We start from the raw sequence: 25,128 nt of genomic DNA, 5'->3' as shown, positions 1-25,128 counted from the left end.
GTGTTTCTGAAAACTATAAAAAGGCTGCAGTAATATATCCTGAAGTTGTCTGATTTGGTTGGTGAGAATGAGGGACATTGTTATGAAGTACTGCAGTGTTCTTTTGAAGGGTTGAAATTCCATCAAGGGCCCAAACTTCTGTCCCTGTAGCGTAAAATATTGTTCTTACCAAATTTAAAGTAAACAGTAAATGCTTGCATAACAAGGGATTTCTTTGATGTTTTAAGGACATTTGATATTACAGAAGGTGTTGAGACTTGTCTTGGGCACCATTGCACTTTTTTAATTTACTGACAGCACTGACCTTAGCAAAAATTGTTTGGGTTTGTGGGGTTTTATTTCCCCACAAGATTCATGCTGGGATTTTTCACAGCAAGTCTCCAGATCCTAATTCGGATTATCAACTGAGATTTGAGCACCTAAATTTGGGTATCACCTCAAATTCTGTTGAACTCATGGCAAGTTATTTCTTGAGTTATGTTCAAGAATGATATAAAGGCACAGCTGTTTTTTCATTGCTGATTGTTCAAAGTGTGTATAGAATAAGTAGCCCATTAGAGAAATGTCCCCGACATTTAAGTCCTCTGCCCAACATCCTAACAAGCCACCACAGAGACACGGGCTGTGTCTCTGTAGTGTCCATGCCAGACACTTCTGTCACAGGGTGTTGCAGGTCTGTTAGCTGGCAGAATATGCTTCAGACTCAGGGATAGACTCAGTCATTGGCAAGTAGGAGACTAACTTTGAAGCTGTATTTTTCTGTTATGTCCTTGGAGATTTGATAGGATATTTAAGGGTACAAGATCATTAGACTAACGTTTAAGATGAAAACTGGTCCAACTAAGGATTAAGGAGTGTTTTCATCACTGTCATAGTGTGCAGGTGTTTTTATTCCATACAGTGCAGTGAGCAGCAAGACAAGTTTGTATTTGAAGGGAAGTCTACCTGTATGTTTTAAGGGGGCCCTGAGGGAAAAGAGAAAAGAATTGCCCTTTGTTATGCAGTTGAGTTCGTAGAAATAGATGAGATAGCGGTGAAATCTCTATCTAGAGGCAGATGTGTTTTAGCCATGAGACTGGTAAGTCAATAATGTTACTAAAGCTAACTTGCACCCTTACATTGAAGTACTTCTGATCAATATGCAGAATTTACACTTGAGCACTTTAAAGTGCCAAAAGTTCCATTAGTTGTCTTCCACATTTTACCCGTTCAACATTATACTTGAATATTTTGAAATTTTTGTACTTAAAATTACAATTATTACCCACAGGAAAGCTCTCTTCTGAGTATTTTAGGCAAAAATATTTTAAAATTCAAAAGTTCACTTCTGCAAGTTAGTCTTGAAAAAGTTTGTTTTCAATTGTCAATTCATGAGTTTTAAAATTCCCCATTTCAGGTCCTCAGCGATTATCCCACTTACTATCACAATGTGTTTAGCCTACACTGCTGCTGAACATTGTGAGAGGAAAATATTTTGGACACTGTACATGCTAAGTGTGAATACTTTGGCACTTCCCTTCCTTAGGATTTTACATTGCTCTCTACCAGATGTCATGTGGTAAGAACAGGCTAGTGTGTTTGGGTTCTCCTCACCCCACCAGGATCTGTATTTGTCCTGCATAGGACATGCACAGAGATTGCTTCTGAATTTGCAGTCCCATCTGATCAAGAGGCTGCTTTCCACATGTCTTGCAAAGCAAGAGAAAATACATTTTCCATCCCGGCTCGCTTGATTTATAAATACAATATTGCAAAATACCTGGAGTAGGCCGTAGTCACATACTATCCTTGATACCATCACTTTCTGTAGCTATTACAGTTAGTAGTAATTCTGATTGTTAGTAGAACAGAGAGTATCTTGATTTACCACTCTGGAAGCTTACTGTATTTTGAAGGGGAGAGCATTTGCATACTGGTCAAATTCCTGAAATCCCAGAGCCCCTGTATTTCAGGCACCACCACCACCCCTCCACCCCCTGTCCTCCAGTCCCTTTCCAGGAAGTAAACTATTTACTAGACACTCCATTGACATCTCAGGTTCATTGTCCAATAAGTTTGGGTGGTTGGTTTTTTTTTTTAGGTTCTGATTGATTAGTGGCTGTTCCTTTTCTCTCTCTCCCAAAGTTGCCAACTTCCTCAGGACATGCCTGAGGTAACTGCCCTTTGATGTATCATTTATATGTATGGCTGAACATTACTGCTCTTTTCAGCATTTCATTGCTATTTAGATGGCAGCTCTTTGGGAGAGTGATAACAGACTTGAAGAACAGCAAGCATAATTGTTTAAGGTAGTATTGGACTTGGCAGTGCTGGGTTTATGGTTGGACTTGGTCTTAAAGGTCTTTTCCAACCTAAAACAATTCTGTGATTCTGTAAGGGCTGTTAAGAATTTTGAGCCCTATCTAAATTAACATTTTGTCTATATTCCTAATGTAAAAATATATTTTAATTTAGACAAATCTCTGTGGTAATTTCTACACCAAGTTAGTGCCACATCTTGATTTGCTAAGAATTTGCATTTTGGATTGTTAGCACAAGTCAGTGGCATCATAAATGTGTACAAATTACAGTCCTAAACCTTTTCTTTTTCCTTTTGTATCCAATTTGAGATGCTCAGTGCTTTTTTCTCTGCTTCATTCTCTCCAAAGAGTAAACGCATTCATCAAGTCTTTGGTATTTTTTGTATGTACACCCAGATCAATGGTTGAATCTTCCTTTCGAGGAGATCAAGGAGGGAAAGAAAAAAAAAAAGTCCAATGATTTTATATTAGAGTTTGTGCTCTTTTTGTTTCCTTTGTGCAGAAGATAGAAATTTTGATGAACCTCCCCTATGGCTTAGATATACCAGAGGTTAAGGGATAAAAAGGTCTTGATTCTAAGATGCAGATCCTATTAAGACTCTTTATGGAATCACCAGTGTTGGTTAAAGAAGGGGAGGGAAGGAAAAACAGCAAGCTCTTTATTTCATGCAGAAGATATGACTTACTTTGTATGACTAAAAATACTGTACTATGTGGTTGACATGGTATGAATTAAAAACTTGTTTACAGAGATATTCTGGAGCTCTTAAGCTGCATTGCTTCTCTGGCCTGCTATGATCTGGAGAGCTGGCATGGTTTCTTTTACTCCTACCTAAATAGATGGAATTTGCTGAACTCTTTGCCCTTTGTTAAAGTTGTTCATATTTGGGAGCTGTACTGTTTTTAGGTTACTGCATGCATTTGAATATTTGTGACAGCTACAGCTTGTAGAATTTTCTGCCTGGATAGCCAGCTGTTCCTTTCCTGACATTTCAAACTTAAGGACTTGTACATGAAGGCAAATTACTCAAGAAAGATGTTCTAGTCACTTGGAAAGATCAGATTACAGATTTTTGCAGCAGTAAATAATGCTTTTATTAGAAAAATGAGTCAAATTAGGGAAATCTCTTACAGTAATCCACTGAATATGCATTCTTTTTGTATTCTGCTTTTACTTTGGTTTTTTTGTTTGTTTTGTTTTGGGCTGGCTTGCTTTTATTATTATTATTTAACTTAGCATATTATGGTTCCTTTAATGAGAACAAAAGAAAATGGGTTGGTGCCAGCTCCAACCAAGATGCCAGAAATTCCTTTGCTCAAGAGGTTTCCGGCCCAGTGATTGAACTCCCTATGCTAAAGACCAGAAAAATTTATAAAGAGGTACTGGGCTATGTCACCATAAATAAATTAAAATGTAAAAAAATTAAAAAAAAAATCTTAAGTGCAGTATAGCTTCCTTTTAGGGGTGTGTGTGTGTGTGAAGACTGAACTAGAATAAGATTTCTTGTCTGTTGTGAGACCTCCCAAAAGTATTTGTAAGAAATCTGCTTGGAGTAGAGTATGCTGACTTTCAGCAGAAGCAGCTGTCTACAGGCACCATATAAAGAAGGGGTCCTGTTTTGGTAAAGTGTTTGTGGACATGAAAGATAAGTTTCTTGTTCAATATTCTAACCTGATCAGATGAAAAAGCTGGCTGCTATTGTAAAATATTTAAAGCTCCAAGGTTTAAACAGGGGGAAGGAAGGATTTGACCAGTGAAATGATTACTCTTTCTGAAATTCATAGTAACAGCTATGGTTGATGGAAAGTCAGTTGAATCAATCATGTAACTTGTATGGTAATTAATATGCTGTAAATAACAATAAGAAAGTAACCACTTGCTGTATATATAGGTAGAATGACATACTATACCATTTCCCTGAACATCTATTTGTTTGAAAGATGCCTGGAAGTGTTCAACGCCAGGCTGGATGGGGCTTTGAGCAACCAGGTCGAGTGGAAGGTGTCCCTTCCTGTGGCAGGGAGGTTGGAATAAGACAATCTCTAAAGGTCCCTCCCAACCCAAACCATTCTGTGATTCTTTTTTCATTGTCATAGAATTGCATAAAATGGATAAGTGTCTCCCATTTCATTGATACTTTGGCAGTTTATAGGATTTTAGGAACTGAAGAGGAAGCCCTGTTAGGATAGGATTATAGCCTTCAAAATCAGGATGCTTCTGAGATGATACTAAGGAGCAGGTTAAAGAAATTCCAAGAATAAATTCCCTTAAGCATGTTATGTTACTGGAAAGTACTTGTTTAATTTCCAAGGATATGGATATAAAAACTCAGCATTTAGATGTGGACTTGATTGAATGGAAGATGATGTTTGGGGTCAGTTCTTCAGTTCTGAGAGTAGCTAAGTCTCATGCATTGGCTTTTCACGTCTGTATCTTTCCCAAGTAAGTTTGGAGCCTCTTGTCCAGTTTTGGTCAAGTGAGGCAGAGAAGTAAGAAACTATAATATAGTTACAATTACCAATATAATAAACTTCAGTAACTGCCTGGAGGAAAGACCAATGTTAATTTCCCCACTAATGGGACAAAACAAATTATTATCTGTTCTGGTTATGTCTTTTAACAGCTAATCATCACGTGTTTTGGGATTAGCTACAGCATATGCTAGGTTTTTGCCCAGTCTGGAAGAGGTGAAAAAAAGTTATGGGAAGAGATCTGCATAGGGCTCAATATACTGTTAGAACCTTGGCATGGAAGGAGAACTGGCTGTGCAGGAAGCTGGGATTAGTGTGGAAAGTAGAGGTTCAGTGATGTGTGATAGAGATTCGTAGGAAATGAGCTTTCAGTTCTGTTGTTCACTGAACAACTTTGTTAAAAGGCAGCTTGAAAGCTTTCTTTCTCCAGTTTCGAAAGGGCATTTGGGGAATTGAAGAAGTGGAGAGAGGCATAGGGAAAGACTATTTATAGGCTGAACAGTGAGGGGAAAGTATTCTGGCAGATTGAAAAAAATTAGGTGGAAAGATGGGTGTTTGCAAAGTTTGGTGAATGAAGTTTTCCTTCTAACTCTTTATCTTCGTCTGAGCTGTTCATTAATATATAGTGTCAGAATTTTGACTTGGCCTTGAAATCATGTATCGTTCTGAAACTTCATATGCTGTGAAAGTTTTAAGGCCTTGAATTCTTTCTTTTGTCCTGGGAAAAATATGAATGAGGTCTGAGCTTTAGTATGGCTACAAAGCAGTGTTGCAATATAAGTTTTGAAGAATAATAATAATAATTCCTGAAATGTGTTGATAGGTGCCTTTGTGTAGGGATGCAAAAGCTGTTGTAACCTTTTCAGAAACCAAGCAGGCTTTTCTTTTGTCAGATGCTTTTCGTCATGATATTTTTCCCTGAAGAAAAATTATACTTTTGGTTACTATAGTCAAAAACCCCTGCCAGCCCTGTTTTCAAAATTCTGCAGCATAACATGTCTTACTCTTCACTAAGTGTAAATGAGAAAGACCTCAAAACAAACCCTATTTTTCCTTAGGAGCGAGTATTTTGTCCTTGAAAAATGTTTGAACACTCGAAGGTTTTGCACTCCTGCAGAAAGAGAGGTCACCACTATTGTACAGTGGGTTACGTGAAATTGTTGTGAAGACTTGAAAAAAGTAGTATGTTGGGACAGCCAGATTTAGCTATCATCTTCAATTTTAAGAAGTGCTGGGCATTCTGCATCCATCTGTTCAGAGAAAATAGCTTAAAAGTGATTTCAACTATCCATTATCCAGGACCAAGATACCTGGATCAAGTTCCAAGCTGTTACCAAGTGTAGGAAGCAAGATGCTTTGACGTCCTGGTTTTAACCATAATGGTTTTTAATTGTTTCATGATAAAGCATATGGCAGTTTTTAGAGCACACATGGAATATTGAAGACTTTATTCTCTGCCTTAATTTAAGGGGTTTTCTGCTGCTGCTTTATTATTGGAAATTGTGCAACTATGCAATGTAGTTCTTGCATACCTGTCCCTACCCTGAGTTATGCTTTTAGCCTGATCTCAGAAAAGACAGGTGCTTTTCTCATCCCTCTTAACTTGAAGACATGTGCTCAGTAGGGTTGTAGTTCAGGTCAGTTGGACTACTGGTGACTGGTTGGGGAAGTGGGGAGTGTTCTGCCTCCAGTTATCCTGGATCTGTTACTGCACCCCACTTCTGGGGTTGGGAGAGGGAGATCTAGGGAAATATAACTGATGAACTGCAGTAGGATAGAGGGCATGTAGGCTTCAGTTCACTTTGGCAATAAAATTTGCCTTTTTTCCTCTAATACTCCAGGAAGCAAATTCTTCTCCATCAGGAGAAAGTACAGTTGGTGATAAGGCATTTATTCTTTGAGACACTTGTTGATATTTGAGGTTTCTACTGAAGAGTTGTGTTAGGAGGAGATGAACTGACTTTTCACTTTCATAGTATCAGCTATGAAGAACTTTCTAAGGGGGAAAATAAGTCTTAAATTTATTGCCACATATGTATAGGCAATGTAGAAAGCCCAGTGGGTGGAGTCCAGTTTTGGGATGATGAGCCTTGAAAATAAGTAAGATACAGTATCAAAGTGTAGGACTTTGAGCCCAAACAAAATGCCAGCTCATGAGACAGGGAGTTATGCATATGAACTGATGAGCTCAAATCCTTTTAATACTGAGTAAAGATCTACAGATCAGACAGACAGGGCCTCCTTTTTGAGATGACAGCTGGAGGGTAGCATTGATACCTCAGTCCTAGTGGACAGTGGAACATGCATATAATGTTCAAGCCTAATTGCTTGATTCGTATCAAAAGGTCATTGGAAAGGCTGAACTGTCATTAGAACCACAGTGAAGCTTAATATGAATTAAAAAAACCCCACTCTCTCCTGTCTCGGTTGAGATACCAGCACAGGGAATCCATGATTGTAAGCATCTCTTCTAATGTGCTCGTATATGTCTGCTCATACTGGATACTGTCCTCGTAGGAGCACTGTGAAGCTTCATTAAAGATTTTTAAAGTGTTTTATGATCCTCAGGTGGAAGGAGCTTAGCAATGAAGTGTTTGTAATCAGATAAGTTAGTAGCACATAACAGGAATATAACCTGTTAACACCAGCTATTACAGTGCTGTTAGCCTCAATGCTTAATGGTTAGGTTTTGAAATCCAATTGCCCTCTGAAAAGGGATGTGTAGATTTTGTATATGCTGTGTATTTTTATGCTCTAGTTCATTGTTTTCTTAACTACTGTGCTGCATTACAAATAGAAAAACAAAACCAAACCCAACCAAACAAAACCTAACAACCCTCCCCTAATCAAAATAAAAAAACCCCAAAAATTTTCCTTAGCCATCTTAATCAGTAGGCCAACAAGAATGGGTAAAGAATGGATAACTTTCAGTTGTTAGCTTAGTTGAAAAAATTCAATTAAAGCTACAGTTATTTAAGAATTACCATACTGACCCCTTATTACGTTTTGTTCACTGATTATTTGCTTGTTTTCTGATTAAAAAAGCTTTGTCAGTAGAACATTGACAGGGTGAAATTTTATAGCAGTAATTTACACTTGGGTACACAGCAACTCGAGTGCTTTTTTTCTGAAAGTCATCACAGTATTATCAACTCCTTGAAGTAAAAGCTTCCAAGACTTCAGAATGGAGACTTGGCAAGCTCTGGTGAAGTTAAGAGGATTTATAAGTCTCAGTAAAACAATTTGGCTTTTGAGAGAGAATAAAATTATCTGTAGCTTAGTGCACACTGTTATATTTGGTGAACATGTATAGAGCATGTAGCTGCAAGATAGTGTATTTTTTTCAGAAAGGAGATAGCTGTTTCATAGATATGCATATAAATTTGCTTTTATGAAATTTTGTGTCAATCATATGCCTAGCAGTTGGTTTGGATTTTGTCATTAGGGATTCAGAGCAATTGTGGTGTTCTCTTCGGGTCTTGCCACAAGTAAGATGTGCCCTGTGTTTTCACCACATCTTAAATTGCTGTGTTTGGATTAGCCCAACCACAAAACACTCCCAATCTGCTACATCCAGCAGGCGATTCTTTGCTCTGGTTTAGACAGGGCAACCTGAGTAGTTAGCACCCAGCTGCTTTTATGTCATTAATTACCCGTAAATGCTATTGCCAGTTTGGTGAGCCTGCAGAGAGATAGATGTTTACAGTGCGTGCTGTAGTCCTGTTAAAGAAATCTCCTCTTTGGGAGAACCCCCATTTGAGTTTCTGTACCTTTACGTGGGGGTACTAGGAGCAAAACATGTCAAAACCTGAGCCATATTAGCCTTTCATGGCCTCCCGATGAGTTTTTGTAATGTAACCAATGGCTTATGTAGTGTAATATATACTAATGATTTTTATTCTCTTTTATAAGATGTGCAGCGTCTGCTCCCCTCAAGTTAATTCCTATGGAGCGCCTTACCATGACTTTACAAGTTAGTTTCATTCCATGGTGGTGTCACAAAGGAATGATTTAGTTTGCTTAAAGAATTGCTGTCAAAGGTATTGGCAAAAGCACCAGGCCTGACAGAGCTCATGAAATGTTTGGACAATGCTCTCGGCCACATGGTGTGATTCTTGGGGCTATCTTGTGCAGGCAGGGCCAGGAGCTGGACTGTGATGATCCTTATGGGTCCCTTCCATCTTGGAACATTCTGTTATTCTATAATTATTGGTTAAAGCAGGTTTTCATATAAATTGTGAAGGTACAATTTAGCAGAGTTTGATGACGAGGTTCCTTCTATTACTTACTACATGAATGAGGCATACAAAGGGGAAATCAGATCATAATCAATGTGAAGAACTTTGTGCAGAGACGGGATATGAAAAGAGTGCAAAGGGTGAGGCAGACCCTCCTGTTAAATCACGAGGTTCAGAGTGGACCAGCTTTCCAAACTTAACCTCACACTTGATCAGTGGTTTTATGTCTAAAGGATTTCGCAGCACTTGGTTATTGACTAATTTTACACTTACAGAATGATTCAGTAGAAGTTAGTATAAGCCAGCAGCAATGTAACTATAGATTTGAGATGGCAGTATTCATACTACACTTCCTGTAGGGTATTTAAAGCAATTACACACACCATCTCCCCCGTGTACAAAGGTGTACCTATTAAAAATTCCCCTCAAGTTGAGGTGGGTTTAGGCTTTTTTATTTTCTACATAGTTACATTGCAAAACTACATTGCAAAACTGTACAGAATTAAAAACTTGTATATTTTAAGGGTTTGATTATGAGGGTGCTCCTGAGACCTTCCCGAGCAAGCTGCTGTCAATTCTCTCACCTGGCATAGTTCCATTACACAGTCAGCTCCAGCAATTCTTACCTGTGTGGGACTGACTCAGGAGCAAGTCTCGTCACCACGGGATCATACCTGCATCACCATATGCTGTTTCTGCACTGTGTTCTTTCCTGTTTCTTCACAATCAAAGTAACGTCTGGAAACATCCTTCGGATTTGTGTTATGTTACAAGGTGCTGGGATTCTCTGTTTCAACTGTTGGAGCGTTTGTCTGTGGAAATTGTGGGAAGAGGCTGTGGTGGTGCCTGCCTAATGGCAGAGTTGCAGCCTGAGACTTGAAGCAGCCAAGGCAGCAGCAGAGCCCCAGTTTGCTCCGCTGTCCTGCCAGTGTTCTGTCTCTGCACCTGGATCTCGGGTTTATGTGTGCGTATCTTGCAGGTAGTCCGGTTACAGCCTGGATTATCTCTGGTCTGAGGAGGAACCTCTTGTCCTTGAGTGAGGATGGGGTGATAACTTAAAATGGGGGTTCCTCTCCAGGAAAGCGCTGGGGTCTGTGTTCCCGATGGGACTTAACAAATTCACCATTCACCGTTTGTGGGCTCCGTAGCCCTAATGTGGAGTTAGCAAAACTGGCTGCTGGCTTTTTTAGCCGGTTCTGAAGAGAGAAGCTCCCTCTGGGCTGCTCTCCATACTGTCACGGCCCACCCACTGCAGCCGCTCTGTGCAGGGCCCTTGCCCGGTGAGGGCGGGGAGCGGGATCCCGCCAGGGCGGGCGGCTCGGCGCGGGGAGCGGTGCCTTTAAGGCGGGCAGTGGGCTGGGCCCAGGCCGTGAGTGACAGCCCGCCCCGAGTCACATGAGCCGCCTCTATTTGAAGGTCACAAAAAGCTGTTTCCTTTAGAGAGAGCAAGAGGGAGCGAGAGGGAGGGAGCGAGAGGAGAGAGCGAGGGAGTTCAAGCCAAAATGGCCGACAGAGTCTCTGCTGGTTTCTGAACGTTTGAAATAGAAAGAGAAAAAAATTAAGAAAAAAAAACCACAAAAAAAACCGCAAAACCATTTTTGGATCTTTTTTTTTCATTTCCATTTCTACCTTGTATGCCTCAACTCGCTGGATTTAAGCACTGCTGCACTTTATGAGGTTAGTGGTACGTTTATATTTTATTGTTTTTACCTATCGGTAGATTTTTTTAAGAGCCTGAGCTGACCGTTTCCATCCGTGGTTTTGCAGGGGTGCCTTTTCTAGCACAAAGGCTTGCTTCAGGTGTTGTCTGCTTGTACGTGTACGGCACTTTTAGTGGATTTTTGGGGCTTTTTAGAAGGAGCTCTCCGTAGAAGTGTGGTGTGGATTTGGAAGATATTTGTAATTTAAAACGCCTAGGCAAATTACAGAAGATTGTTCGTATTTTCCAAGCCGGTGAAGTACAAGATAGTGCTGAAAATCTTGTTTTATTTAAATAGAGGCTTTTTAAGCAGCGATTCCTTCCCCACAGCACCCGGAGCTCTTAAATCTGCTGCAAAAATTTGCATGCATAAAACCGGGCTCGCATTCTTTCTGCTGCTGGGTCCGGCAGGGGACGGGCTGGGGGAGCGCTGCTCCCGCCGGGCCGTCCTTCCCCGGGCGAAGGGAGCCGACAGCCCGGCCCCACCTCCAGCCCCCGGGGAGCGGGGCCGGGGGTCCCTGGGCGGCGGGGCCCCTGGGGCTGCCGACCCATCCACGGTGCGGCAGGTATTCAGGAATGTGCGCCTGCAAATGCGGGATGCTGGGCGCTACCCGTGTTTTGTGTTCTCCGCAAAACGAGCGTTCGCCTGCATGTTAGTAAATGTCGGCAAAAAAGCTGTGTTTTCTCGCCTCTCCCTTCCCCCCCACCCCCCCCACCCTTCTGTGTTACTAAAAATTTAAATCCAAGTTATTTTTGCAACTCCCTCCAGAACCAAGCAGAAAATTAAAGGGAAATAGCTGGAGCTTGCTTTCTGAGAACAGGCCCCTCCTCCTGCATTGTAAGAGTGTGATGTAATGCTCCTTTCTGTGAGGTTAAATGAAAAAATTTCTGTGGTGTTATACACGGTTCTTCACCTCTTCCTCACAGACGTTGCAGTGTGATATTTTTTGTAGCTGGATATTTTAGCAGCAGATAGTTATGCAGATAATCGTGTGAATGTATTTCACATTACAGTGTATTTATTAGTGCAGCGATTGTGGGTAGCAGGTCAACTTTGTAAACCTACAAGATGACTCAGTTTTATATTTCTTTGTGGCCTCACATCCATATAGATAAAAACAAATGGAGAAGACAAATTTGGATAAGCTTATTGAAAATGTATCTGTCTGTCCTCATTTTAGTCTTGTGTAAATCGTGCCTTTTTTTTTTTTTCTCCACTGGCTAGCAAATATTTGAAATAATTCTTCACTATATTAAGATTTTCCTGGAAATAAAAGCTGTGGGGCTTTTATTTTAAATTAGAGGAGGCCAATTAAAAGGAACTCTGCTCGAATTTTTCATTGTGTATTTTGTTCATAATTTTGGTCCTTTAAACATTTAGCAGTAATGGATAACCCAGTTCATGTATGAAGTAATACATTCTCCCTATTAAAGATTAATGAACGTGTTAGATTCCACCTTCATAGTACTGGCATGTACCTGTGTGAGTAAATGCTGCAAAAAACGTTCTGTATTTGTCAGATGCACCTTTACGACTTTTGTTATTCAAATCCTTCTTGGGTGGAGATCCTCATGTAGCCAGAATATACTGAATCTACCTGTTGATTGGCAAACAATAATTAGACATTAGAACTGGTGTCAAATGCAGTATAAATAAGGAGTATTCTCAGATTTGGTACTTACTAGACCGAAACATCAATTGTGTATTTTGTGGTAATTGCTGTAGCATGGGATGGCTGAACTAAGGAAGTAAAAAAAAAAAAACTAAATCGTGTCCTGATTTGGCAGTAGTGTAGGACATAGACTTCGCAGAATCTGCACTTCAGAAGACTACTCACCTTTTCTGTGTCTTTTTGCCTTCATGTGTTACTGCCTGTGTTACACACTTCCAGATTGTGTAAATGTTAGTATATACAGCTTGATTGTTGAGATGGTGGGATACAGGGTGTTTTCTAGTAACTGCAATTGCTCACGGCTTCAGAAGTTGTCAGGGGTCAGACAGAAAGCACCTATTGAGAATAATAAAAATCATCCCAATAAGGAGTCTGTCAAACATTTAAGCAGCTTTGTGAGAGAGTACACGTTGAACAGGAAGGACCAATTAAAATAACTCCTCTTATAAATATGCTGTTGATCCCTGAAATCTTAGTGCAAGGTGTGTTGAGGACTGTGCAGCCTGTGAAACCATAGAATTTTTAGTGTGAATCCAGGCAATTTTCAGTACTGTTTCTGTTCAGTATGTTCCTGCAGTACCAAGGGAACAAAATACTTAATTTTGAGAGGCCAGAGTTGAGTTGCAATTTCTAGATCAGTTTGAAGCTTACAGAAGCATTGGGGCAGGGAAACCTTCTTTGCTTCATTCAGTTTACAGCAATGACACTGAGTTGAGAAGCTTTATTTATTTTTTGTTTGCATTTGCGTGTCAGTTGTTACTGGTATCCACAGGAATCAGACTTTCCAAAGCAGACTGTTTTAGCAGGTTGAAAGCTGCAGTGAAGTCTGTAGTCAGTGGAGCCCCTGGAGTTTTTTGCACTACATCTAAGAGATTCTTGAGAAATAATTGACGAGAAAAACCTTATTAACATTAAGCTTCAATATACAGGAGCCTGCAATTCTAACGGCAGAAAATTCAGGGAAAACAAATGACTGAAAGATCAGTATGCTTAGTTTCAGCTGCTTTTCTTTTAGCCTCTTTCTTTCCTGCTGGGAAGGTAAAAAAAAGAAACTTTGTAAGATTGTACAGTCTTTGCCGGCTGATTTCAGCTAAACCTCATCTTTTCAGACTTTCGTTTCTCACTTATTAATAGATGGCTGAGTAGAGGAGAAAACATCTAAATTTATAATAAAGAAAAATCTATAGAACTAAAGTATTGCTGAAGAGAATTTTTATCCATAACTTTCCTAGTACCCCTTCAGAAACTTGTCTTGCATCTTGAAGCAGAATTCTTTAATTCTGGTCATTGTGGATCTGCAGTCCTTTTGGACCAGGATGGAAGGTGAGAAGTTTAATTTAGAGTTTGTTTTGAACAGAATTTGTTGGAATCTGCACCTTTGGTACTCTGTCCATCTGACAGTTGTTTATAACTGGCAAGTTTCATGGCGTTTTTACTTTATTGGTTAAGGAACCGCCTACTGTTTGCCTAAGAGCTTTTTCGGCTTGTTTAACTTCGGTTTGCTATCTAAACAGCTCAAGATTTGAGGCAAGAAAATAAGATACATAGGATGTCTAGCTCTAAGGAGCTGTATTTCGCCTTCTATTAAGGGAGTCAGGTGTGGGTATCAGGGTTCTTCACGTTGTTACCTTAGATTTCAAGTAGCTAAACTTATTGAAATATTAGGCTAACGTTATTGCTGCAGAATTAATTTGATAAACAGATGTAAATTCCAGGTTAGGCGAATACAAAGATTTATTGTTTATGAAAGGTTTAGTTGCTAATGTAACACTAGCATTAGCAGTGTTACATGATATGATTACATGTGCCATATTTCAAGTATTGATCAAACAAGTTTTCTGAAGTTGAGTGTCAAGATAACCCTTTTTGACCATTTCAGCCTTGAGGGCAAATATGGAGGCACCATGGAGATAGAAGTATTTTCAATATACAGTATTTTTTATTTTGTTTTAGAGATGGTGCCACAATTGTTTTGCAGACCACAAAAGAAATGGTGCCGCTCTGTGGTTAATTCCAGCTCCAGAGCTGTACATTTAGCACTTGTCACTGCTTAAATTTTCCTTTCACCTAGGCTTCCTATTCAGGAACACAATAGTGTTTGGTTTTTGGGGGAAGTTTTGTTTGCTTGTTGGTTTTTGTTTGTTTTGTTTCTGGGGGGTTTTGTGTGGGGTTTTTTTTGTTAGTTGTTTGGGAGGGTTTTTGTTTTTAGAAATAGAACATATATTCTGGCAGCAACATGAATATATGCAAACCCTGATTTTTTAAAATTTTTTTTTTTAATACATAGTGTCATCAACACACTTGTGAAAGGAGTTCCTAAGGTTTTATGGATGTTGTGATTTTAAAGGCTATTTTCCTATCTGTTTACAGTATGCTGGTGTTATACTTCAGGGTTGAAATGCACTGGTGCTACTAGAATTGTATATTTATAGTCATTTCTGAAAAGTCATGTTTTAAGAACTGGTTGATGTGATATTTGGGTGTTACATTATGGGCAAATGGAAAGACAAACCTTGACTCTCTTGCAGAATGTTGTACTTGGAGGACTGCTTTAATTAGCCTGTTTAGTCATGTGGGAAAACAGCACAGGATACAAAACCTGGAGTTTTTTCAGGTACCTGAGAAAAGATATGTTAATAAAACATGAGGTGAACTTTAAAGGCAGAACAAATCAAACCAGGGGTTAAACACCATGGTAAAATGTATGCTGACACACCTGGAGAGAAACTAGGAAGAGGAGTCTTGTTGTAAACCCCACATAGTAAGCATGAAAGTTGACTACTGCTCCTTTCACTGCTACACTTTGTCTGAACTCAGTTAAATGGAAGTTTCTGGGTGTTAGGCAGAGAAAATTATCTACAAATACCTTGACAGCTGGAAAATGCTTAAAAGTATAAAGCAGTATATTGATACAAATTTGGGCTATATTGAGAATTTTAGAAGTGAAATGTAGCGTCGAATTTACTACAAGAAAAACAAAACAAAGCGTCAAGATAAAACTGTGTTTCATTTCATACCAGCAGGGGAGTGCTTCTCTTTTTAAGATGGGTCATGTGATGCGACATTTTAACAGTAGGGGAGATCAACAGATTTTGAGGTAGCTCAAATAGGAGCAGCAAAACATATTAGAGGGAGGTAGCCATTGAAAAACCACTTCAGCTTGTTGTTGCTGTTGTTGTTTATTTTTATAGATAGATACATTCTCTGCAAACAAATAAGCAGTTGTCTTAGTCTGTGTTGGAAGAGCATCACTTAGGCATGGAGCTCCATTGTAGTTGGATGTACTTGGAACAACATAATTACTTCAGCAACTAAAAAAACCACTGTGCGAGCTTAAGCTATGAAATAAGGGGAGCAGGCTCATCTTTCCCAGTGTTTGTAGTAGGTGTAGAGTTGGGGCTTCCTGAAGTACAGATATGGTTATAACAGCGGAAGGGATTTGAAATTAGGCAGAACATCGTCTTAATTTCTGAATCAGAGAAGAAGTATTTCTTTGGAAAATAAAACAATGGGAAAATTACTGCTGGTATTCTCAGTGGATTTTTTTGTGTTCTTTTTTTTTTTTTTAAGCACGCCATTTGCTGAACAGCACGATCATAGGCTGCTGTCTGTAAACTCAATGGCTGTTGGGCACAGCCTCCATGTACACAAGGACATGGCAAAACTTAAGCTGCAGGGACACTGCTGGAATTTGTGTTTTTTGAAGCACGTACACACCATAGGTTTTCTGGATTTTGAGCTTTTTGAGCTAGTTGACCTGTCTAAAACCAGGAAAGGTTAAATACATACTCTGTTAATACCACTTAACCATTAATTAGAGTTGAGCTTGATTGTTTCATTTTATATGTGCTGTGTGGCAAATATACACAAATGTGTTGTCATTGTGGTTCATTGTATGTCTGTGAACGTGGTTGTGCCTCAGCCGTCCAGTTCTCCAGGATGCAGTGTCCTGTGTCACTTAAACCTACCTTAAAATTAGTCTTCAGTGTTTCTTTCACATTTTCCCCCTGGTTTAAATTTTACTGTTTGCAGTAGAAGACACTGCAACTTAATATTAGAGTGCTAATGGAGCAGCGTTCATGTTCTTGTTGCAGCTTCTGTCAATTAGCATTTATATTTTTAATTGTATATAATTTTGCTTAAGCAATCATGCCAGATTCAAGGTCTGATTTAAAGCACATGGTTCTAATTCTGTGTTGGTACTCTAGATATATTTGACTACAAAACAGCTTTCTTTGGCAAAGGTTGACTAGTACTGAGAACTTCATCAACTAAAGTGAAATTGATATGTTCTGATATGTCACTTTGCCAGCTAAATATACAGTGTGTTTATGCTCAGCCTTTTGCTGAACAATTCATAGTGAGGATGATTTGATCACAGCGTACAAGTCAGTTTTGGTATTTTAATACTTGGAAATTCTAATCTGGTAGCTCTTGCTGGAGTTTTTCCAGGCTATTTTATCTCTTACTGGAGAGAGTTTGAGGACAGTAAAAATGAAAATGGATACCTTCTCTACGCGGGGAGCCGAGGGCAGAAGGTACCAAAACTTTTTCTCTGCAAACATTTTTTCCTGGCTTATTCATAGGTGCATCCAAAACCAGTTGCCCTGTGAAACAGAAAGTAGTAATTAGATAGTAATTCTCATGTGAATTTTAAAAAGTGAAGTCTTCTATATCCTAGTTAGGACTATATAAATAAACCTTTCCTATTTTGTCAGATTTTCCTTGGGTACTGTTAGTGTTATAACCCTCTGTTTTATTCAAAGAAGCTTGTATGGTGAATACTGGGGGGGGGGGTGGGAGGAGAGGGGGCAGACCCACTCGGATGGTTAAAAAATACAGCACATGGAAGTAGAAGATATCCTATTGAGATTATATATGTCATTCTGTACCCAGCTCTGTTTTCCTTTGTGTATGTCATTACAACTTCATGTGCACTGGTTGGAATCTAAATGTTGACTAGGTTCAAATTGCCTATAAAAATACTTGGTTAACCTGAAGTAAAACCCCAAAAGCTTTTTGAACCTAATGTAAAAGCACCAGCTGGTGCTACAGAAGTCAGTTTTAGCAATATTAATGGGAAATTTAAATTAAATAGCCTTGTGTTACAGAATTAAATACATTTCCTGTTCCTTTGCAGGTAATGTTTAGATTAGTTGTTTGATACATATCAACCAGACCAAGCAATGCTTAGAAAGTGGACAAGGCATGAGGGTTGTTTGTTTTATTTTTGTCTTTGCCTGTGTCCTGTAATTCTGTTCAGAGCAGATCTAGATTACCCTGGCAGGAACGCTTGGTAACCAGTACACTGGCCTGTATTGGTGTATTCATGACTGCTTCATCTGATGGAAACACACTGATGGTGGTGTGATGTTGGAAACTATAAACAAAATCTCATTTGTGTGGAGATTTAGTCTTCCTGATAAGTTTGGTTAGATGTACTTCTTCATTAAGGTATTTCTCCTAACTTTTAAAGGTTTAATCAGAAATTATGTTTTGAAAGCCCCTGTCTTTTAGAAGTAAGGTTTAGTAGGTGACCTGGGAGGGGAGAATCCCAAGCCTTACATGCAACTAATTTTTTGGTGGTTTGAACCAGTTTAGTTTTCTTATGCAAAAGCTATCTGAATTTGCATTTAATCATCTCATCTTTGCGTGGTAGCTATTCTGGAATGGTGGCTTCTGATTAAGTTCTTGAGTGACTATTTTTATCCCAAAATAACACATTATTCCAAATTGATTTACTCTACTGTGTTGATAATTAGGAGACAGTTGTGCTCTACATTTGCCACTTACTATAAAATATATGTCCTGGTACAGAAAAACTGTAGGAAGTGTGGTTTTGCCAGATTTTAGATAAAACAAGATGAAAAAGGTGAAAGCAGGTAGAGGCTAAACTTTGAGAGTATAGAATTTACCTTGGCAGCTTAACATACCTTAAAATACAGTTACTAAGTTCTTTAAGATAGCTTGCTGTGGTTAGACCATGAGAAACTAAACAGGTTAGTTTTTGGAAAGCCAGCCTGTCTTGATAAAGTTTTGGGGACAAGGTTTTTTTCCCTCAGAGGTGGATTTAAAAGCAGCATATATGCTGTTTGAAAGGTGATGAGCTCTATCTGTGTGATTTCAGAAAAAACTGAGGTTAGCTAGTGTCAGTCTCTGTTACATTCTGCTTCTGTCTAGATAATGTGAACTACCATATTTCAAGTTTATGTAACTCTCCTTGAGCCTTTTCATAAGAAAACTTAGCTTTTAAATGATGTTCAATTAATATTAAATAACTTGGTTAAGCTTAAATCCTTTTTTCCTTTCACGTTCCTAGGCCACTTTTCTATTGTTAATGTAGTACTCTAAATATTAGTTGTTATTATCATTTTAGCTTTGAGCATTGCGTGCCCTGTGCATTTAATGTTAAGCTGTTAAAAACTTCCTCACTGGCTCAGTGGGTTAATAAGAACGAGATTACGGGTTGTTCTGCATTGTGAGTTTAATTACAGCATGCAACTCAATTTCATTTTTTTCACTGTGTTTGTTAACAAACTTTGAAATAATTACCTATTTTCCTGCTCTACTGCATCTCTTTCTATATGTGTGTGTGTGATATGGGTATGTATAAGCATGTGTATAATGATGCATGCACGTTGGCAGTTACTGCAGTTAAAAACTACCAGGTATCAACCGACGTGTAGAGACTTCTTGGTAGGCCTCAGACATTTAAGGCATAGTAAAAATTGCTCTCAAAGTCAGTTCAAGTTTTGTGTTTGGAAAAAGTCTGCAGAAACGAAGCAGGTGCCTTTCTTTAAGGTAAGTGTACAGATGTGAGAGGAGCAGCAAAGAAATTCGGAGGCTTTTTGAAGGCCACACAGAAAGTCAACGGCAGAGCCAGACTTGAACTCAGAAGTTCCTGGCTTATGGCCTGGGGCTGAAGCCACTCATACACAGCTGTACTGAATTGTGAACAGAATGATGCTTTCTTTTCCCTTTATGGATTTTTTGGAACAAAGCTGATTTAACTGAAATTGTAAGGGAGGTAAAAAGATGGAATTGTTTAATTCACCTGTCTCAAAATTTCAAATGCTAAAACTTTGGTATTAACACTTGGTGTAGCAGCTGAGGGTTTCCACTTGCCCAAGAGGATAGTTAATGTAGCTGGGTCATAGATCGTGGCAAGTTCTAGTGTGTGCTGAGGTCAGACTAAGGGCTTTTTCTGAGTGTGGAGGAATTCAGGGCTTAAAAGCTTCTCTGCATGCTACCTTGAGTAATACTGAAGTTATATAAAAAACTTCCCTGGTAGTTTTCTTTGATGTTTTAAAATAAAAGTGAAAACCTAGTTCAGAGACAATCTGCCTAAAATTGACTGTTCAATAAAGTGAAATTCAGATTTTATGTTGGACACTTGTGGATTTTTTAATGAGGCTTTAAATATTGTTATCCTTCAGTGCAGTATGAAAGAAGAGAAAACCTGGGGTAGATTTGTTGTCTGGTATTTTCTTCCTTCCTGAGGTAAAATCTTAGCTTTGAGTAGCGTTTATTGAATATATGGACAGTTTTGGTTATTTGAGGAGTTTCCCTTAGGGAAGAGGTTTTGATCTTAAAATACTATTATAGAATGAGCATCACCATTATGAATTATTTTTCTGTAATGTTGAAAGTCTTGGTGGGGATTAGTGAATCCCTTTCACAATAAAAGGAACTTTCTTTTTCAGGCAAAATGTCATTATTACCAAACTCTAGCAGCAAAGTAGAGTTTGTTTGTTTGTTTGTTTGTTTGTTTTTTCCCAGGAATACCTTTATCTGTGTACTGTTTCTTGCCCTATGGGGCCCTATGCAAATGTATAGTAAGGTTATTTTCCTAAATTATTAGAATGGAACCTAGCTAGAGAATACAAACTGAAAAACTCAAACCAAACAAAACACTGGGGTGGTTTTTGTTTGTTTACCAGGAAGTAATTTTCATTTTCTGTGTTAAAAATAACAAAAATGGTAAATAGTTCTAAGAAGAAATCCAAGTATTGAAAGCTAAACAAGAAATTATTTCACTTCTCAGGGCCTGAAGCACTTGAGCCCTCAGTGTCTCCTGGAGTGTGCAGCATGACTGTCTCTCTTTGGAAAGAATTGTCACTGAGTGGTGTGCACTTTGAAGATGCATCTAAAAATTTCATTGGTAGTTAATGAAAATCAGAATAATTAATTTGAGCATTACAGTGGTCTGCTTTTTCATTTGCCCTCCTTTTTTATGCATTGTTGAGGTTTAAGTCCAGCCAGCAGCCAAGCATGACACACAGCCTCTTGCTCCAGACCATCAGGCTGACCAAGCCAGATGGGAAATGCTTCCTGAGTTTCCCTTTCAGTTTCAGCTCTTTGAATGTTTACAAGTCCCGATTCAGCCTGGCTGTGGCCTCAGAGGACATTTAAAGTGAGTATCTGTCAGGCTTGTTGCATAAGCTGGGACCACTTTAGAGATTGACATTCTGGTGGCCGTCCTTGCTTTATTCACCCATTACAGTAATTAAATTGTATAGTTCTTCCCAGCAGGTCTTCCAGAAGTACTGTAACCATATAGTGCTGAGTAGCTGGGTTTGGAGTTGCTACCCAGTCACCAGCAATAACAGTGCTTTGGGCTTGATTCTTGCCATGGTGAATGGGAGACCGGGCTGAGCTTGTTTCACGAACCATGTAGCCCCCCAATTTAAGTAGGTAGCAATGGCTTCAGTGGCTGAATAAAGTTTTCCCAACTCTCTTGCTAAAAGATTGTGTTAAGAGCAAGCTTATCAAAGGCTGGTTTAACTAAGGATATTGTTTCCAGTGAAGCCCAATGCATTTTTTTTTCTTTTATACTCTTTCTAAAAGGGAGCGTAAAAAAAAGTTGGTGACTCTTACTTGGTGCACTTCCCCATTTAAGTCAGTCAAGTGTAAATCACACTTACCAATGACTGTAAGTCCAGCTGGCACTTCCAGCTTAGCAGATAGATTTGATTAAACTAAAGGTCTGGTCCTTCACCTGAAAGTTGGAATTTTAAGTGCTTATGTGGGTGATTCAATTCTGTATTGCTTTTTCTATAAGGTCACGCTTAACCTTTTTACTTGGTAGCATTGACCATTTTTCCAAAACAGTGGCTTCATGGAAAGATAGATGCTTCGCACTGGCAGTACGCATGGAAGCATCAATAAGCTGACAAATTAGATTTGAAGTTCTAGTGTTTAAAGGGCTTTTCTTTCAGCAGGAAATAGTCTCCCACATCAGCTTACGTATTTTAACCTTCAACTTTATATAGCAGCAAAGAGTTGACCTGTCTTTATGCAGAGCTACCTTTCTTAAAGAGGATAGAGAGAAGATTTAACTGAATACATTACAAGTGCAGTTTTTTGTGGAACAGTGAATATCTTACCTTCCTGTCCTGTCACTGCTGGTTTTGCAGTGTCCAAAAACCCCAAACTGCTGTGTTCCACACTTTGCAGATTTATTGGTGGTAAATAGGAAGATGTAGCTGGTAATTTAAGATAGGAGAAGTCTTCAGATCTACTGTCAGCAGAGGTCAGCATTATTTTTGTCTCTGGAAATACATAGAACTTACATGGATCTATGTGCTGAAAGCTTTAAATGGTTCTGATCTGGCTGTTTCTGTTAGGACTGATGCTCAAAGAGTGCATATTTTTAGCCACTCAGAAGTAGAAGATGTCCATTACTCTTTAAAGATTATAGTCTGCAAGTTTTATGCATTTCTTTGTGTCTCATGACATCATTTCTGAACATGAGAAATGTGTGGTTCTGATTAAAAACAAGCTGGTAATCTTGCATAATGCAACAAGGCAAAAGTTACCTACCTAAAAGCAGCAAACACTACTTGGAGAATTTAACAAGACAAATTGTCTCAGTACTTTAGAAACATGTTCAGTGGTGCATTTCACTTATATCAATATGACTTCCACCTCACTTTTTCTCTTGTGACTTAACATTTTTATTTTCTGTGGACCATTGTGGTGGTGCTCTTTTTTTAATCTCTTAGGTGGCAGTTCAGTGGCTTCCTCATTTTGGATCCTTCTCTAGATTACATCTTGCTTTACAATTTGTTTTGCTCTTCTGTAGCAGAAAAAGAGAGTGCTGCATGTGTGGAAGATTAACCATAGCCATGTTGTATGTGGTTTGCAAGTTCCCGTCATCTTAAAATCTTTGTATGTTGAAGCATCTTTCTGATGCAGATTTCCACGATGTAAAGGAATGCAAGCTTTCTGGAATATAGATATTGTAGAGCTGACTTAGTTTACTAGAGAAATTTCTTCTTTGATAGCAATGTATAGTTAATTTTAAAATACTTTCATCTTGCTTCTTGAGTATGAACAGAACTAGATTTTCCAAGCGAGATTCAGTCCTCAACCTGATTATTTACGAATTTTAAAAAATTTTAAGTTATCTTCAGCTACTGCATTCAAAAGCAAGAGATATTTAAATAGGACTGAAGTTAGAAATTGATCTGGTGCTGTATCTGTGAAGGACATGAGCAGCAAGTAAACTTCGTCACTTCAGCTGTAAATTACAATTCCTAGAAAGAGACAAGGAATGATAACCCTCAATCAGGATTTCAGAAATCTTGTCTACTGCGCTCGATACAAATAGGAAAAGCTCTCAGATGACTTGACTGCTGAGATTGGGCAGACACCAATTTCACAGGAATAGCAGAACTGTTAAAGGAGATTCTTTCCGTGGTGGGAGATTGTCCTTAGTTTAGACAAATGCCTGAGGATACAGTGAACACTGAACACGTTTCACTGAAATGTTCTAATGTCTTCGCTTAAGAAGTAAGGAAATGATTGTTTACTTAACAATTAGTAAGAGTTTTATGTCTAGACTATGTGGTTTCATCTATGCTTTATTTCCAGAAGGCATGAAATAAAGTTGACTTCTTAAAAATGCAGCTAGGGAATAGTACACAGTATCAGGACTATAAAAATGGATGAATCAAGTATCTCTTATGAGATTATTGACCATGAGAGGTGACAATCAGCTCTGCCTATTAATGGACTGTTTTCTAGAGCTGCTTTTGTTTCTACCTCCGAAGTATTGTGGCTAGTTAATTTTAAATAGGCAGTTAAGCGAGTATTATTATATGACCTGCAGAATGCAATTTTCCACCCTTTTCCATTCCTTTTGGAATGAAAAAGAGACATTTCCACATTTTTTCAAGTTACCACCATGTGGGTGTCTCGGGTCACGTGCAGAGATTACAGGTAAGATGGCACTACTGTGTTTAACAAAGGCTGGAGTTTTCCCATTTAAATCAGGAAGGGATGTAATTTAAGGTGACTGTACTTTATTGTAATGCAGTGGCTGCAACTTGTGATGGTTTTTGTTCCATGGTGTCCAATAACTTTCTGCTTTAGGTCCTAGTTTTAGAAAAACCATGTGAATAAACAGTAGTATTTCTAGTGTTAAACATGGTGTTAACTTGATTTATCCTCAGAGCAGTCTCCTTTTAAAAATGTTTATTATTAGGGAGTTGCAGTTTGCTGTGACCTTACAAAGCTCTTGAGTGAACTTCTAATATCCTTCCTGTAATGCTTCCTATGGAGAACTGACAACTGTCTTACCTTTCCAAACGTAGCTTGCCAAAAACAGGAGGAGAAATTACAGATTAAAGGGTATGAGATGGTGAGGCACTTCTGTATTTCTGTACAAGCATCATATGCCAATACATTGTGCTTATATACATGAGAAAAGGGGGTAGGGTTTTTTCTTTCCTAAATGTGGTAACTGATGTTTGTTAGCTCTTCTGAGTTATATTGTACAAGTTTTCCTATGAGATTACTAAAACAGAAGATGTTTTCCTTGATACATATTCAGTGATATCATAAAATGTAGACATATGATGTAATATGCTTAGAAATTTAACATCGGCTCTTGGAATTTTGGTTAAAGAATTTGTTCATCATGAGGAAAGAAGGATGCACAGCTTATGTCAAATGCAGTGTTCTTCAAAAACGCAGCAGCAATTTTAAGTCTTTGAAATTTAGGAAAGCGCACAGCAATGCAACTTTGACTCACTTTTATGTTTTAGTTATGTGTGTCTTTCTTCCACTGTTTTTTACAATATCTTGTGCAAATAGCAAACCCCTAGATTACAAAGAACTTTGGTATGATACTTTTAACTCAGAACAGTGATCAGCATTCCATGTGAATGACGAATTCACAGTTGCACATAGACAAAAATAAGGTTCTAGATAATGAGTGCAAGTGGTGTATGTAGATGCATGCCTTGATGAGGGTATCTGGTTATTTGTGCTTTTATGAGATCTTAGGTAATCATTTTCTTAGAATGCCAGATCAAAATCATCACGTCTTTATGTCCTCAAAACTCAAGTGATTATGTGAGGAGGCGAGTTTGGAGAGGCTTTGAACTTTCTGGCTGCTTAAGTGGCTTAATAAGGAAGGATTTTTAGTTTCTTAGAGTTCAAAACAAGTCATGTCTTGCAGTTGTGCTGTGGTGTTGTTTTTGTTTTTCCTGTTTCTTTATGCTTTTCTAGTTTTCATTCTGTGTGCCAGTGAATAATTTCAGATTACATCTTAATTAGTCACGAGTCATGGCATGAAGTATTGAGTTGTGTTGTTTTGAATAATCTAATTTTTGAATGAAAAACGACTAATGAAAAGGATGGCCAGCTCAGTGCAGTAAGAAGGGTGAGAAGCTCGTATCTGGCAAATAAATGCTTCTGGACCAGGCTCTGCAAAGGATCTGTGTGTTTAGCAATTTGGA

General features: G+C 38.6%; 1 protein-coding gene across 13 annotated transcripts in view; it reads left to right on the top strand.

Annotated features, from left to right (window-relative positions):
• TNRC6B (trinucleotide repeat containing adaptor 6B) overlaps window positions 1-25,128 on the top strand; it is a 144,561-nt gene that overhangs the window by 44,701 nt on the left and 74,732 nt on the right. Inside the window, exon 1 of one of the 13 annotated variants that reach the window (XM_027879371.1) lies at window positions 10,383-10,687. The exons of 10 other annotated variants lie outside the window; for them this stretch is intronic. In XM_027879371.1, coding sequence (XP_027735172.1) covers window positions 10,683-10,687 — 5 coding nt within the window. In that variant the 5' untranslated portion in view covers window positions 10,383-10,682. Of the gene's footprint in view, window positions 1-10,382; window positions 10,695-19,046; window positions 19,184-25,128 lie in introns of those variants that run through there. 2 more of the 13 variants (XM_027879374.1, XM_027879373.1) reach the window with 2 other exon arrangements.

Source organism: Empidonax traillii, unplaced genomic scaffold (genome assembly GCF_003031625.1).
Source record: "Empidonax traillii isolate 1590-97213 ecotype Southwest subspecies unplaced genomic scaffold, ASM303162v1 scaffold55:size2822071, whole genome shotgun sequence".
NCBI lineage: Eukaryota > Metazoa > Chordata > Aves > Passeriformes > Tyrannidae > Empidonax > Empidonax traillii.
This window is presented reverse-complemented; position numbering and strand designations above follow the sequence as displayed.